The sequence below is a fragment of the Nipponia nippon genome, unplaced genomic scaffold (genome assembly GCF_047370975.1).
Source record: "Nipponia nippon isolate SJK-2023a ecotype South Korea unplaced genomic scaffold, ASM4737097v1 scaffold_6, whole genome shotgun sequence".
NCBI classification, from domain to species: domain Eukaryota; kingdom Metazoa; phylum Chordata; class Aves; order Pelecaniformes; family Threskiornithidae; genus Nipponia; species Nipponia nippon.
Genome location: NW_028262380.1, coordinates 43,942,233 through 43,956,585, shown reverse-complemented (window position 1 = coordinate 43,956,585; position 14,353 = coordinate 43,942,233). Strand labels below are relative to the sequence as shown.

General features: G+C 34.8%; 1 protein-coding gene across 3 annotated transcripts in view; it reads left to right on the top strand.

Moving 5' to 3' along the window:
* TLL1 (tolloid like 1) overlaps positions 1 to 14,353 on the top strand; it is a 139,531-nt gene that overhangs the window by 59,864 nt on the left and 65,314 nt on the right. For 2 of the 3 annotated variants that reach the window (XM_087736082.1, XM_009474776.2), the window contains exons 2-5: positions 1,307 to 1,417; positions 5,508 to 5,588; positions 7,896 to 8,048; positions 9,870 to 9,987. In XM_087736082.1, the coding sequence (XP_087592208.1) occupies positions 1,307 to 1,417; positions 5,508 to 5,588; positions 7,896 to 8,048; positions 9,870 to 9,987 (463 nt within the window). The remainder of the gene's footprint in view (positions 1 to 1,306; positions 1,418 to 5,507; positions 5,589 to 7,895; positions 8,049 to 9,869; positions 9,988 to 14,353) is intronic. The other variant, XM_087736083.1, reaches the window with a different exon arrangement.

Genomic DNA, 14,353 nt, shown 5'->3' with positions numbered 1-14,353 from the left:
GAACACTAGTTAACAATAATATTTAGGATCAGTTTGAATGGAAGTAGACCAGTGAGAATGATTTGGTAACAGGTGGACTTTGGACAAGGTTTTAGTTGTATGGAAGCTAAGAAAGCAATTTGCTGTGGGACTGTATAATGAACATCCAAGTAGAGTTAGTGATGTCTTCCTGGGTGGGGGAAAGAAGGGAAAGAGTTCAAGATGACACCAAGATTGAACCCAGGGGTTTTGTGACTCTAAGGGGACAAATAACAGAGTTACTGACAGGCAGTGAAGAGAGGAAAAAGGAAGAATTTGGATAAAGATAATGAACAACCGCTTCAGTTCATGTTAATTGGCATATGCTTTGTTGACTTCATTCACAGCAGTTGAGGATATGGCCTGTTGAGTTCAGTTTTAATGATAAGTTTGAGTTGGCAGGGAGATTTCAGGATAAAATCTCAGCAAAAATAAGCAGAGATGAAAGACTGAGGTGTTAGATCTCAAATTCTTGCAAGTGGGCCTGTATCTTGGTTCATTGAGTTGTGATGGCAGCTTAGGGAAGATGAGTTAGCTATGCAAAAGTCAAACAGTCAAACAGAAAAAAACTGAGAGAGCCTGAAAGAGAACAGGAAAAGAGAGAAGAAGAAGAAAAAAGGCCAAAGAAAGGTTAAAAAGACGAAAGAGAGACGAGATTTGAAAAGCAAAGTATTTGAAAGATTCCTAATAGTGAGATTAACTATAAAAGGAAAGCATACAAATAAACCAAGAGGAAAATAAAAAATAAAGGTGTGGTTTTTTTTTTCCGATCAGTTTAACAGATAAACATTAATTCTCATAGGCAATCATAATGTAACATAGAAAGTGATTGGAACATAATAAAAATTACTTCAAATAATTCTCATTTTCAGGAAGATGTTAGGAAATGTAAAGGTTGTATTTTCTTAGTACTGTATGTTTTTGACTTCATAGTTCAAATGTTAACATGTTTCAATGTCTTTTATGCTTTGTTGTATTTACTTACAGAAAACAACACATGCTAAAAATTTGTTAATAGATTAACATTACATTTAAATGATTGCATTTAGGCAATGTGTAAAGAAATTTAAAAGACTGTAAGAGTTTAGGAGAGTACTGAAACAAATTGTCTTTTGCTAGGTAGCTTGCTTTCTTTTTATAAAAATATAGATCAGTAAGCAAATATATGTGATATAAATATATAAATCATATATTTTCCCAAGAGTTGTAACATGGCATTATAGTCTTCAGATTGGTTTTAATGTCTAAATAAATTCTTTAATTAAATTGAGCTCTTTTTTATTTAAAGCTGTCTTTTGGGGAGATATTGCCTTAGATGATGAAGACTTAAAAATCTTTCAAATTGACAGGACGATTGACCTTACGCAGCACTCCAATGAAAGACTTGGCCATAACACAGGTAAGATATTTTGTTTGTTTTAACTTGTTTTTCCTTGTATTTACTTCTGCATAGAAGGCAATCTCTGTTTTAAATGTAGTAAGTCAGTATAATGTTTTGGGTAATATTAGTTTATACTTTAAAAAGTTATTAAACAATAAGTATAAATTTGTTTTAGGGAAAGAAAGAGAAAAACTAAAATTTTAATTTTTATTCTGGCATTTCTGATTGAAAATATCTTGTTGAACTGAAGAGCAGAAGCTGGTAGGAACCATAAGTCTACTCTTCAGGTGGTCATATGGGAAAGGAAATTGTACAAAGCTTTGCTTTTGTCGCTAAAAGTTCCTGATAGTAGAGCCCAAATGCCCTATGGAGAACATACATGGAATCCTGTCTTAGATTACAACTCCTCCTTTTGCTTTTTTTTTTTTTTTTCAGTTCCATCCAGATCTGTACCCAGATCTAGAAGCAACACAAGAACATGCTAGAATTTACCTTGTCTATAAAGCAACAATTTGTCTGACATTTTAATGCATATTTATTTACTATTGTTAACATACATTGTTAACTTGCATTAGTGCAAGAAGCTGCAATCTGATTAGCACAGGCAATTGGATATTCAGACAGATAAAGAGATATTATTTATGTGTAAATATGTGTGTGTGAGAGAGAGAGAGAGAACATAATCCATGTCTAAATGGATGTCTGTTTAATGTCTAAAAATATCTATACTTTCAGGCTCTGGTTTGTAAACACATAACTGAGAATTTGTAAACTTTCAGGCTATGGTACCAAAAAAGCCAAGTTACTTAAGAAAGGTGTGGAAAAATGCTATTAGAAAATGTATAAATGCATAATTTAAATTTATTTTCTATTAAGCATGTTCTATATGTTCCTGAACTGAGCTACTATTAACTTGATGATTTCTGATATGTGGAAATAAGGATCACTTTGAGGAATGATCAGAAAGGAATTTTTCAGACCAAACAAGCAATTTTCAATTTAATCTTTGAATATTGATATATTTAAAATATTTTTACTCTTCCTAGTTCGATGTCATGATAGTCTATCACTATTTTTATAACAACTTGAAAATTTATTTTATTTCCTTTTAAAGCCACTTGTTTTTTCAAGGCAGGAACACCTTTGATCATTTCTAGATCAAGACTGGATTTTAAAATGTTAATAGAGTCAGCGGTTTCCCTGCCCTCCTTTCCCCCAAACAAATAGTTTTAATTGGCTTTGAAGGTATTTCAGGCACTAGTTTTGCTGACAAAATGTAGAGAGCAAGGTCAGTCATTTCCCCTTAAAGTGGATGTAGTCAAGTGATTTCTTTGGCCTGCTGACTTTCCTTTTTCTTCTTGCTTTTCTATTTTTTTTCTTTTTAACTGCACAGTTATTTCTTTTGTCCATTGCCACAGACGGAATATACATTTCTGAGCTGTTTTTTAATAATATCTAACATTTAATATTTAATAATATTATTTAATTTTCTTTCCTTACCTGTCTTGATATTTGTGCATTATCTTTTCCTGTGGACAGTATCCTATTCAGGATTTTGAGTTGTCCTATTGAGGATTACTAATGCATTTGGCTCAAATTTTTCTACCTTTATTGCACAAGAGGAATCAATGCAACTATAATGGTCAGTGGTACTGGACTTTGGAGAACAAACTCTGCTGAAGTTAATGATTTTGTAACGGCTCTCAGTGAACCCTCAACATTCTTGATTTTTCTAAAAACAGAGTTGGAGAACTCAATTTTACACTTTACCTATGTAATTATTTTTCTAAATTTACAGCATTTTGATGCATAAACTAGGAGTTTAGCCTGGTTTTGCAAACTGCACAGCCTAGTGTGCTTTTTTCCCTCTATTTTCCAAAAGAGTAAATTGCCAACAACTAACTAGTTGATATTAGGTAGCAACTGGAAAAGGACCGTAAAATGTCTGTAAGATATAAAACAAATTAATATTTTACCTTAGTTACAGACACAATGACAGTTAATTACAAGCTTGATTTCTGAACACTTTGTTGTTGACCTTCACAAAACTAAAAGTGACAGCAGGTAGAAGGGTTAGATACTTGGGTGTAAACAATCAAGATGGAGTTTCGGAGTCACATTTTTCATTGCAACTACTAATTAAAAATCCTGAGGCTCACAGGCTCTGACTCACATTATGTGACTACTCCTTTTGGTGAGGATTATCTGCCTGGATTTTCAGGGTCAGATACTTAATCTGTGAGCTTCTCAGAGTGTGGCTCTGTCATTTTATTTGTCATTTTGTCCAAGCAATACACATAATCATTGTAAACAGAAACAACACTAAAGCTGATAAAATTATTATGTATATATTATTATGAGTCCAAACTGCCAAAAGTATCATCATTCTCCTGCCTGAAGTATGAGAAGATGCAGCAAATATGTTTGTTTTTTTGTTTGTTTGGTTGGTTTTTTAAAATTTTTTTAGAATGTGGCTTGGCAAGGCTGTATATTATTCATAAAAGACTGGTTAGTTATGTGAGATACTTTTTCTTCTTCATTTTTTCATTAAATGGAATACCGAGGCTGTGTTAACACAGAAATGATAGTTTAATATTTTTTCCTAGGAATAATTATAATAGTTTCTTTAAGTAAATAATGGATTCTTTGGTTTTTTTCTGTTATGTCTGTGATAGTTGGTGCTTTTAAGGCTTTTTTAATGTTTGGAATCTTTAGCTATATGCCTTTTTTATAAGATGAATGTTAACATGACAGACAATTACATTAATGATGATCAATACAAGGAATGGAATTGTTATATTCTCTGTATATTAGATTTACTATGTAACTTGTTGGAAAGGAATGTGTTGAACTACTACCTCATCTATCTAAAATGTTTTAAAAAATTTGGAAAATTTTTCTCAAGGGAGCCAGCAACTATGTGAGAGTGTAATCCAAATAATTAGGCACATTGTTATTCACTGAGCAGCCACACGAACTCACTTGCCTTATATGGAATTTTCTCAACCGTAATATGATTTTAAGTTGCTGTTTAATAAATATATTTTCCACATATATATTGCAAGTTTTTATGGGAAGTCAGGAAAGATCTTTTTAGTGGTAGTTGGAGGTTTCAATGGTCCCTTTATTTCTATCTTTTTATTTTTGCTGTTGTAAAGGTAGTTTGAAAACTCTTTTGTCCTATAACAGATATTAAATTTTAAAATACAACCTACTACAAATTTCTGAAAATCACAAAACTTTCTGAACAATTCTGAATGGTTTATTGGCTAGTGCAGTATTATCAGTGCTCTTTCTTCTGGCTTACTGGTGTTTGGAAAGGCACTTGCAGCCACCAAAGGATTATGTGTGAAGGGAGTATGTGGCAGATGCATCAAATGTACGCAATAAACCTAGAAAGGTGTTGCATTTCTGTAAGCGGCACGGTAAATGTTAAAATCAACTACTTAATAGCTTAGTTTTTCTTGCTCATTGATTGCTGAAATGACACAGACGTATAAGCCTGCGAGGTCTTACTGCAATATGCACCAGCATGTGATGTTTCAAAGCCTTTACAATGCATTGACATTTATTTTCATGCTGACAAAGAAAACCAAATCTTTCATGGTAAAACCAGCCATGTTAAGTTTTGTTGGTTTTTTTTCTGATGAAACTTTGGGTGTTTGCTTTTGCTTTCCCTCTTTCCCCTCCCTTGAAATGAGAAGATTATGGCATGCATTCAGGAAATTTCTGTGAGAGTAAGGCTTTTAGCTGTCAATCAATATGGCTCTGAGGACGTCAAGGTCACCAGGAAGAAAAAAGCTCCAAATAATAATTAGATGATGTAATTGTCATGACTTGTCTGAATAACAAAGATATGTTGGCTTACATTCTGGAATGCATATTAGAAAATTTTTCACCTAAAAATGTGTTTTTGTTTCATTGTCAAGAATACTTGAAGAATTTGTATGTGAGTCATTGAAGAATGTTAAACTTCCTTAAAAACTGCAACGCAGTTTTTATAGGGCATTTTCTAATCTCTCCAGGCTATATGGTTGCTGTAGGTGTAAGATTCCATGTTTTTAAATTTTGTAAAACTCCTTTTTTTTCTTTTCTTTCCTTTTTAAAGGTGGCTTTGGAGAGCATGGGATGTCAAAAAAACGAGGTGCCCTCTATCAGCTTATAGACAGGATAAGAAGATTTGGCTCTGGTATTTTCACTGTTTAAATTAGCAGGTTGCCTGATATGATAATGTGTCATGAACATTAATGATTATAATGCTTTAACACTTTAAAGCCTTTCTGTTTTACTGTTGGCATAAACAAGCTATAAAATAAATAGTACAAGAATAGTAATGAAGAGATTAGTTCTTTGTTGCATTTTCTTAGAGGTCTATTTCCAGCATCAAATCTGGATGCTAAAACATGTAGTTTTAAATCTCATAATAAAGATTCCTTAGCTTTTTCATATGGATGTGTTCACAGTTACCAGTTTAACTGATACCAATAGAATCTCTTTTCAGTACAGGTAGGCTATGCCGCATAGCTGCTAATTTTATGTTTGTTTTTTTTTTCTGGATCCAGTTGGGGCATTCTGATGATTCATACCGTGTTTGAAGCATTTATGGTGTGTTACACTGAACAAACACATTTTTGTGCTAATCATACTCTTTTCAGTATGAATGTAGTTGAATTCAGTGGGCTATATAAGTGGAATCCCCATTAATACTAGTTGAGTTTACTCACCGTATTTGATGCAAGGAGACGTCACTTTAATGTCATGAAACCTCAACCTCAAAAAGGAAAATATGTGAAACTCCATTGTAATCACACCACATTATGTCTAAATGCATCACTGCATATCTTGTAAGATTAACCAGAGCATGATAACTGCCTTTGCAGATGTGCTCTGGTATATAATCATCATTCTTTATAAGAGAATTACAATTTTAGTATTCCATAAATACTTGTCATCTTTTGCGTGCAATTTGGCATAAATTTCTTGCTTCTTCTAGTTCAAAAGAAAGTTGATAAAAATAATTCTAAATGGAAAAACATCTATATAAACATGTGATGTGGTTCAGTAATGACTGCATATTAAGTGTAACAATAGTTTTTCTCTGAAGTTTCTACCTGTGTTGTAGACTGTTGTGTAATTCTCATTGACACATTTATTTAATGCAAGGGTAAGTTGTTTGCTTTACCTGAGTGGTTTTTTTAAACCCTGACATTTTCTATATCATTCCTGATACAATTTAAGTTATGTGTTAATTGTTACAAAGTCAGGTTTTCTTCTCGTGCATCAAGAACTTTCTCCCTGCTTTGTGCTGTAGCTTCTTCCCTTTCTTCCTCCTGCTGCTTCCCCAGCCCTGGGTCTATGCCAAGATACTGTACCATGATCCTGCCCTCGAATCCTCGCCAATCCTGACATACCCATTAACACTCAGGTGGAACTGATATCACAGGGGATACTCACAGAGGGAAGGTGTACCCTTCAATGAGGAATAAGAATTCAACCCCACTGAGTAGGATTTCTTGGCCACCTTTCAAGTGATCCGTTTTAATCAGCTGCCCTAATATTCATAGTAACTTATAAATTGCTTAAGAAGATGACAGCTAACCCCATTATGGTGTGCAAATCTTTGTCTAAGTATCCTTATCCTCTTCTGTTGTCACAGTAAGTTTCAGCTGATTTGGGAAAGATTTGTCTGTAGTGGGACGAATGGTGGCAATATCTCTGAAAATAGCAGGCATTTTTTGGTCTTGTAAAGAAATTCCAGCCATGAGTAATACTTATCCATAGGGTTCCAAAAGCTCGTTTATGAAAAATGTATATTTGCATCCTGAAGTGTTGTAGGGCTACTATCAAAATGAAAGTCACATTTTAATCTGAAAACATATCTACTGGTAATAGCTACAGGTAATGGAGATCAGAGGGAGAAATGACCCTCTCTGACTTTTTCCATGTGTATGCAACCTTGCAAATAATTTATCTATTTTTTCCTTGTAATTCCTGATAATAAAAGCCAATCTAATACTTTAAGGACTTCTTTCTGTCTGGTGCTTTAAGGATGGTCATGCACTTGCTTTTTCCAGATCTTGCCATAAAAATGAAAGGGACAGTGAATGCCTTGATTACTTTGGGTCTGTCCAAAGTTTTTCCTTCTTTGCTGGAAAAATCCTAATTTATTTAAAAAAAAAAAAATATACAGGGAGTGTGATTTTTAAAAAAGTATTATTATTATTAAATGATAAAATTTAGATGAAATTATGCAATGTACCTTCAAGTTGATAAATATATGTGCAAATTGTTCCTGTAGATAAGTTTGAAAAATGAAGATTTAGACTCTTCATTTCAAACATTTCTCAGAAAACTAAGTAATGATAGACTGTTGCATAACAGCAATGTCCTACTTTTAAAGGGCATAAAGAAATCATCTGACTTTGACCTGCTGGAAAATAATTGTTCCCTTTTTTTGTGTGTGTGATCTCATTCAGTGTTTTAATTATCATTACAGGCTTTGAGCAAAATAATACATCTAAAGGAAGAACTACTGTAAAATTCTCAGGGAAAAATGAGAAAAATCGATTTCCCAGAGCTGCTACATCACGAACAGAAAGAATATGGCCAGGGGGTGTCATTCCATACGTAATAGGTGGAAATTTCACTGGTAAGCTTGTGCTTTGGATGGGGAGAAGGAATATGAAGTTTTTAAATTGCTGTTTTTTGTTTGTTTTTTTTTTTTTTAAGTAAAGTCATACTATGGAAGTCAATAGAAGGGTTTCTGTTGCATCAGGCATGACGTACATCTGTTCTGAAAATATTAGTCATACTTCAAAAAATTGTTCCCAAAGGCAAGCTACATAATGAAAATGTATAACTATGTTTTAGAAAGGGAAGGTTCTTTTTGTTTTCCTAATATTTCTTGTTGTATGTTTGTTTTCAAGAGCCTAAGTAACAGAATGTCATGAAATCTGTTTGGTTTTTTTTTTTTTTAAATGCAGGACATTTAGCACAAGAATATAACTAACTAGTGTGACATGTATTCTGCTAAACTGATTTCACTCAACAAACTGACTCAAATGTTTGTAATTCCTCAGTTTGGTTTTCAGATGAGTACACACAGACATTATATATGACAAGAAGAAAAGACTGACTTCAAAATAAATAGAATTCTTAGCAGAAAACTGTAGAAAAAGTTTAAAACATTTGTTATCACTGAAAAATATAAACGGATCAATATCAATGTGGATGTAAGAGGTAATTTAAAGCAAAAAGGGAAGGAGAAAATCAAAGATGGATGGGAAAACATACGTAATAACATCTTATTTATTGTGTACAATAATACAGGGAACCAAAAGAAATATGCAAATTTACACACATTGTATGCATATGTATATGGAGAAACCAGAGTCATTCCTTTCAAGCTGACAGCTACAGTCAAACTTTTAGTTTGGGTATTTGCATAGTGCTATACCAAGTGCGACCTTTGCTTTAGGATTACCATCTTCTGAAATAGTGGTAGTAAACTAAACGAGAGCATATAATGTTAAACATTTTACCTTTTTCATAATGAAAGATAAATTGTAAAGCTTGGCAAACATTGCTTAAAGATAAAAGAAAAGGGCAAGATGGGATGAAATAACCTTTCATTTTTAGGATCCTGTATACTAGCTGGCTTTGTGTTCTGTGGTGAGAGCTGGCCTGGCTGCTTGTGCATCTAGAGTATAGTTTTGATTTGTTTCTGAATGTGTTTCTTATTTTTAAAGCAAATATCTATGTATGCTTAGTATTGTACCAAATGAAGGATTCCCCTTTTTGGTGGATTATTTGATTTCTGAAAGGTTTTGATGTAAAGAAGTGGAAACTGGTCCCTGTTCAAGACAGCATTATTAAAATCAAATGCCTTGACTGGTATGCCTGTTTACATGGCTTAGGTTAAATTAATTTCCAGATTTGAAAGCTATAGGTTTGTTGTTTTTTTTGTTGTTTTTTTTTTTTTTTTTTCTTCTTCTTGCTACATAGTTAGGATCCAGGGTTACCCAATTTTCTTTTTTTTTTTTTCCTTTTTTTGGTTGTTTTTGTTTTTTGTTCCCCCCCCCCCCCCCCCCCCCCAATGTGGTCCGCTTGATAATTTCATCTGGGAAATTGCTAAGCAAATATTATGCTAATGCAGGTATATAAACAACATTAGATTTCTTCTGCTGTCTTCCTCTGGTGTAACATAGCTGTGCTTTTTATTGCAGGTTTTATGTTTGCTAGAGTGCATCAGACACTGTTGGTCCCCTTGCAGGCAGATATGTTAGGATGAGCTGATGGACTGAGTATCCCTTTAATTGGAGTCTGGCAGTCTATGTGACTGCCAGGACACGGGGCTTCGTGATCCAGTGACTCCTTCCAGGCCTATATTCCTAGTATTAAAATCTGATTTTAAGGAACAAGATGCTGTTAGAAAAGTCTCTTATTTCATCTCATACAATTATTCTTCCAGGCACCCAGCGCGCCATGTTCAAACAGGCTATGCGGCACTGGGAAAAGTACACGTGTGTTACATTTATTGAACGAAGCGATGAAGAAAGTTATATTGTATTTACATACAGACCATGTGGGTAAGTGTGTATGTATGGTAACAGATACTCGTGCTTTCAATGTTTGGCCATGTTTGTCATCTTTGCAGTTATAAGTGAATACATACTTCACAAGAAAAAGAACAGTTACTGTATTTAAATGATACATGTGTTCTGCTTGGCTTTACGTTCATTAAAAGCTGTATGTATAGTAGCTTTTTGAAGCTATGCCTCTTGACTATTTCTAGATAAAATGATCTTACTGTATATACACTGATATGAGACTTTTATGTTTGGCTTTCTGTCATGCTTTTAATATTTATATGCATTGTTCTGAAGGTATTTCAGGCTTACTGTTTGTTTATTCTTAGCTTTCTCCATGTGACATGTTTACTGCTGAATTATGTATGGACATCTATTCCATATTCCTCTTCCAGTTTAGTTGTTCTTAATTGTAATTTTAACTCTTCTGTTGTTAGACTGTCCTTGCCCAGATTTGTTTAACTACCAAATTCATGACCATTTTGCAAATTCCTTCTTCCAGGTCAGTGATGTGTAAAAGTGAACAAAACAGGTTTTATCACTTATTAGTGCAGCTTTCCATTAATCACCACGTTCCATCTTCAGATATTTCTGCTCATAAATGCCTCAGTCAGCTATGTTTGTTATTTATTCCACTCAGAGTTCTTAATTTCATATAATGGTCAGTGAACTTCCTGAGTGCACCGTGTTCATTTTCCAAGAAGAGTGCTTACTACCTGTGGAAATACTGTACTTCTGATAGATAAATAAGAACGTAGATTCTCTGGGTGAATAGGAACCACTGTGCACTAGCCACCATCACACACTGCTGATGCAGGATTTTCCATGGAAAGAGCCCAGACAAAAGTGACACCAAACAGTCTGCAAACACTTTCTGCTACATGGCCAGTTGCATTGAAATTAAACTCAGTTCTTTCCCATAGCACCCTGCTGTGTTGGTTTGTTAGAACATTGTGTCATTATTTTGCAGTACCGTGGCAGCTAACATTCACAAATGAGGGAGACTTTATTGTACTTAGCACTGTTCAAATTAAAAACTAAATGATAAACCCTGGCCCAAAGAGCACACAGTCAAAACATAACACATTGAATGAAACAGAAAGTGGATACAGTCATATATGTGGAAATTCAGGTGGCAATTTCTATAAACGTCTCAGATGACAGCATTAGCATGCTAACAAGTGAAGTGTTATTGAGCCTTTGTAAATATTAAGGATATTTGGAAGGAGCGTGCGTAATGCATTACTTCTTGCAGCAGTTCATGGGAAGCTCATTTCAGAAGGGCAGTGATGAAAAAAGCATATTTGAAACATAGCAGCTGGTTATCAGAGATACATGACCTTCCTAAAGTTGGGAGTTTATGTATCAATGAATGAGAGAGAAGTTTTGATTATTGTAGACCCATAGGACTGCAAGGGATCTCAGAAAGATGTATAATGTATTCTTAAGACAGAGGCAGCTAAACCTATGTCATTGCTAATATATGCTTGTCTGACTTGTTTCTAAAAACCTGAAAAAATGAATACTTCACAGCCTGCTAAGAAATATATTGCTTCTGTATTCTTAATATAAGAAATGTAGGAAGTCGGGGGCAGTATTTTTGGTCATAGCTAAAACAGTTATTTCTTATAGAATCATAGAATCGTTAAGGTTGGAAAAGACTCAAGATCATCGAGTCCAACCGTTAACCCAGCATTGCCAAGTCCACCACTAAACCATGTCCGAAAGCACCACGTCTACCCATCTTTTAAGTACCTCCAGGGATGGAGACTCAACCACTTCCTTGGGCATCCTGCTCCACTGCCTGACTACCCTTTTGGTGAAGAAGTTTTTCCTAATATCCAACCTAAACTTCTGGTGCAGCTTGAGGCTGTTTCCTCTCGTCCTATCGCTTGTTACTTGGGAGAAGAGAGCGACTCCCACCTTGCTACAACCTCCTTTCAGGTAGTTGTAGAGAGCAATAAGGTCTCCTCTTGTTGCTCCAATTAAAGTACATTAACTTTTTTTCCTGCTCACCATGGCCATAGAAAATAAATTATTCCTATTCCTTTTTTGAAGGAATATATTAGATACTTTGATACTCTTATTATGTCCACCCTCAGTTCTCTTTTCTTTCAGGCTAGAAAAAGCCTAATTCATATAATCTTTCCTGGTAAATTGTGTTTTCTAGGCCTTTGATCACATCATTATTCTCTTTGAAATTCTTTTCAACTAGCCCACATCTTTCTTGAAATTGAGGATCCAAAAGTAGGACATGTTTGTCCAGATGACCCATTACTTCTGCTGAGCCAGTGCTAGAGCTAATTCATACATCTTATAGTCTCTCCTTCCCCTTGGGTACCTAAGCATGATGCCTCTCTGTTTCTCAACAGCTGCCCTGTTCAACTCATGGTCAATTGGGATGTGACCCTGAATAGGTGCCAGAGTTCTTTCCATAGCACTGATATACCCTGTTACTAGTTCCAGTGTGTGCCATGTTTTGCACATCTCAGGACACCAAATAATGCCATATTTCCCTTTGCAGATCTCTTCTCTAATCTGTTACAGTTGCTGTCAATTCCAGACTTCTCTTCATGGTATTCAGCAGACTTTTCTCAGACTGCAAGTTTAAGGAGCATCATCTCTATCTTCACTTCATATAATATTCCAGACAGCTTTATACTGTCTTTTATACCAGGGTCTCTAGTTTGCTTATGGGCAGCTTGTGTGGAAAAATGTCAAAAGCTTTACAGCTGGATCCCTTCTTCCCATCAGAATATTTCATCTGTTGCAGTCTTAAACTATAATTATTTGTCATCACATCTTGTTTAGTTCACCTGATTTTGACAACAGTTAATTATTGAAATATTGTTTCTCAGTACAGCTGAAGCACTAATTTAGTAGTTTGAAATTTTGTAATTGCTGATAGTCATTTGTACCCATTAGCTGCAGATGTGAGAATAAGAATATAGTATTAAGATAATAGTGTTTATGATTCTTCTACCAAAGCAGTGTACATTGGCATTAATATCTATTACAGCAAATATTTATGCAGCTACTTGATTAGGGCAAGTAAAATACTAATCTGTAAACAGGTTCAAAACACCCTTTGTTCACTACTGCTTCTCTATCCTTAAGTTACTTCCTATCAGATAGGAAGTGCCAGAAGACACAGTCAGTATACTTCTCTGTATGCAAAGCCAAAAAAGGGGTCAGCAAACTAGAATGGCCTCTAGTCACATGCTCTTAATAAATATTACTGAGTACAAGATCAAACTTCTTTTTATATAGTGAGACAAAAAAAGAACAATTAGTCATATTGTTCTGGCATCTCAGCATGCCTTTGATCTGACTTTGTGGCAATTTTTATTCTCCACCAGAAGACTTAAGTACTTTTTATGACAAACTGTAGATGACTTATTATAATCACTGCTGTATCCTCTTGTATAGGAATTTGACAAAGCTGTCTGAGATACAGGAAAATCATATCTCTTTCACGTGCTTCTCCAAACATTGTAGACTGAACAGCTTCTGAATGTTTTACTGTTTCTTGAACTTGCTAGCATATTAAATAGACATTACAGGCAAGTTCTTAAAGTTGGTAAAACAGGTAAATTCATTGCCTGAGGTACAATTTTTCAGCACTCTTTAGCTTTAAGAAGAATTAATGTGTTATAAAAGGTGTGCAATCACTTTTATGGAATGAGAAGAAATTCAGAGTTGTACTAAATAATCTGTGACATTAGGGCTGACTCATGCTTTCAGGTGGTAATTAATCTAGCAGCTGGCACTCTTCCTGCCCACAGCAGTTGACACAGCTTCTCTGCTGGTTGTAACATTGCCTGCAGGATGGGTGTGACCAAGGTGCAGGTGATCAGCTGCCATAGTCTAAAACACAGTGCATTAACATAAACCAAATGAGGGGTGTTTTATGTTAATACACTGGGATAGGCTGCTGTTAACTGAGAAGTGGACTCAGCTGGCTGTTCTTTGTTACATTGGGATGGTCATCTCCATTGAGCAGGTGAAGAAGCAGTAGCTGCTTCTGTCATTGCAACAGGTCCTCTTAGGACAGTGAATCAGAACATTTGTTAGCTACAGCTATATTGATCCCTGACAATAAGCAAATTCATCAAGCCAGGTCATAGCCAATATCTCCTTTGTACAGAATGAGTTATATTTGTGATTGAAAGAGGTGGTTTTTTTTTTTCACCAAGAAAAAAACCCTCTGCTTCTTGGGTGAGATTTTGTTCATGAATTTTGTGAACTTCTTTCTCTTGCTTTGTGATGATGTGCAGTCCTAGGATGCTTATGAAGTTCTGCAGTTTTTAATCCACAACTTCATTTAGTCAGTGCCATGGCAATCTGATGTTGTGGTCTATGAGGA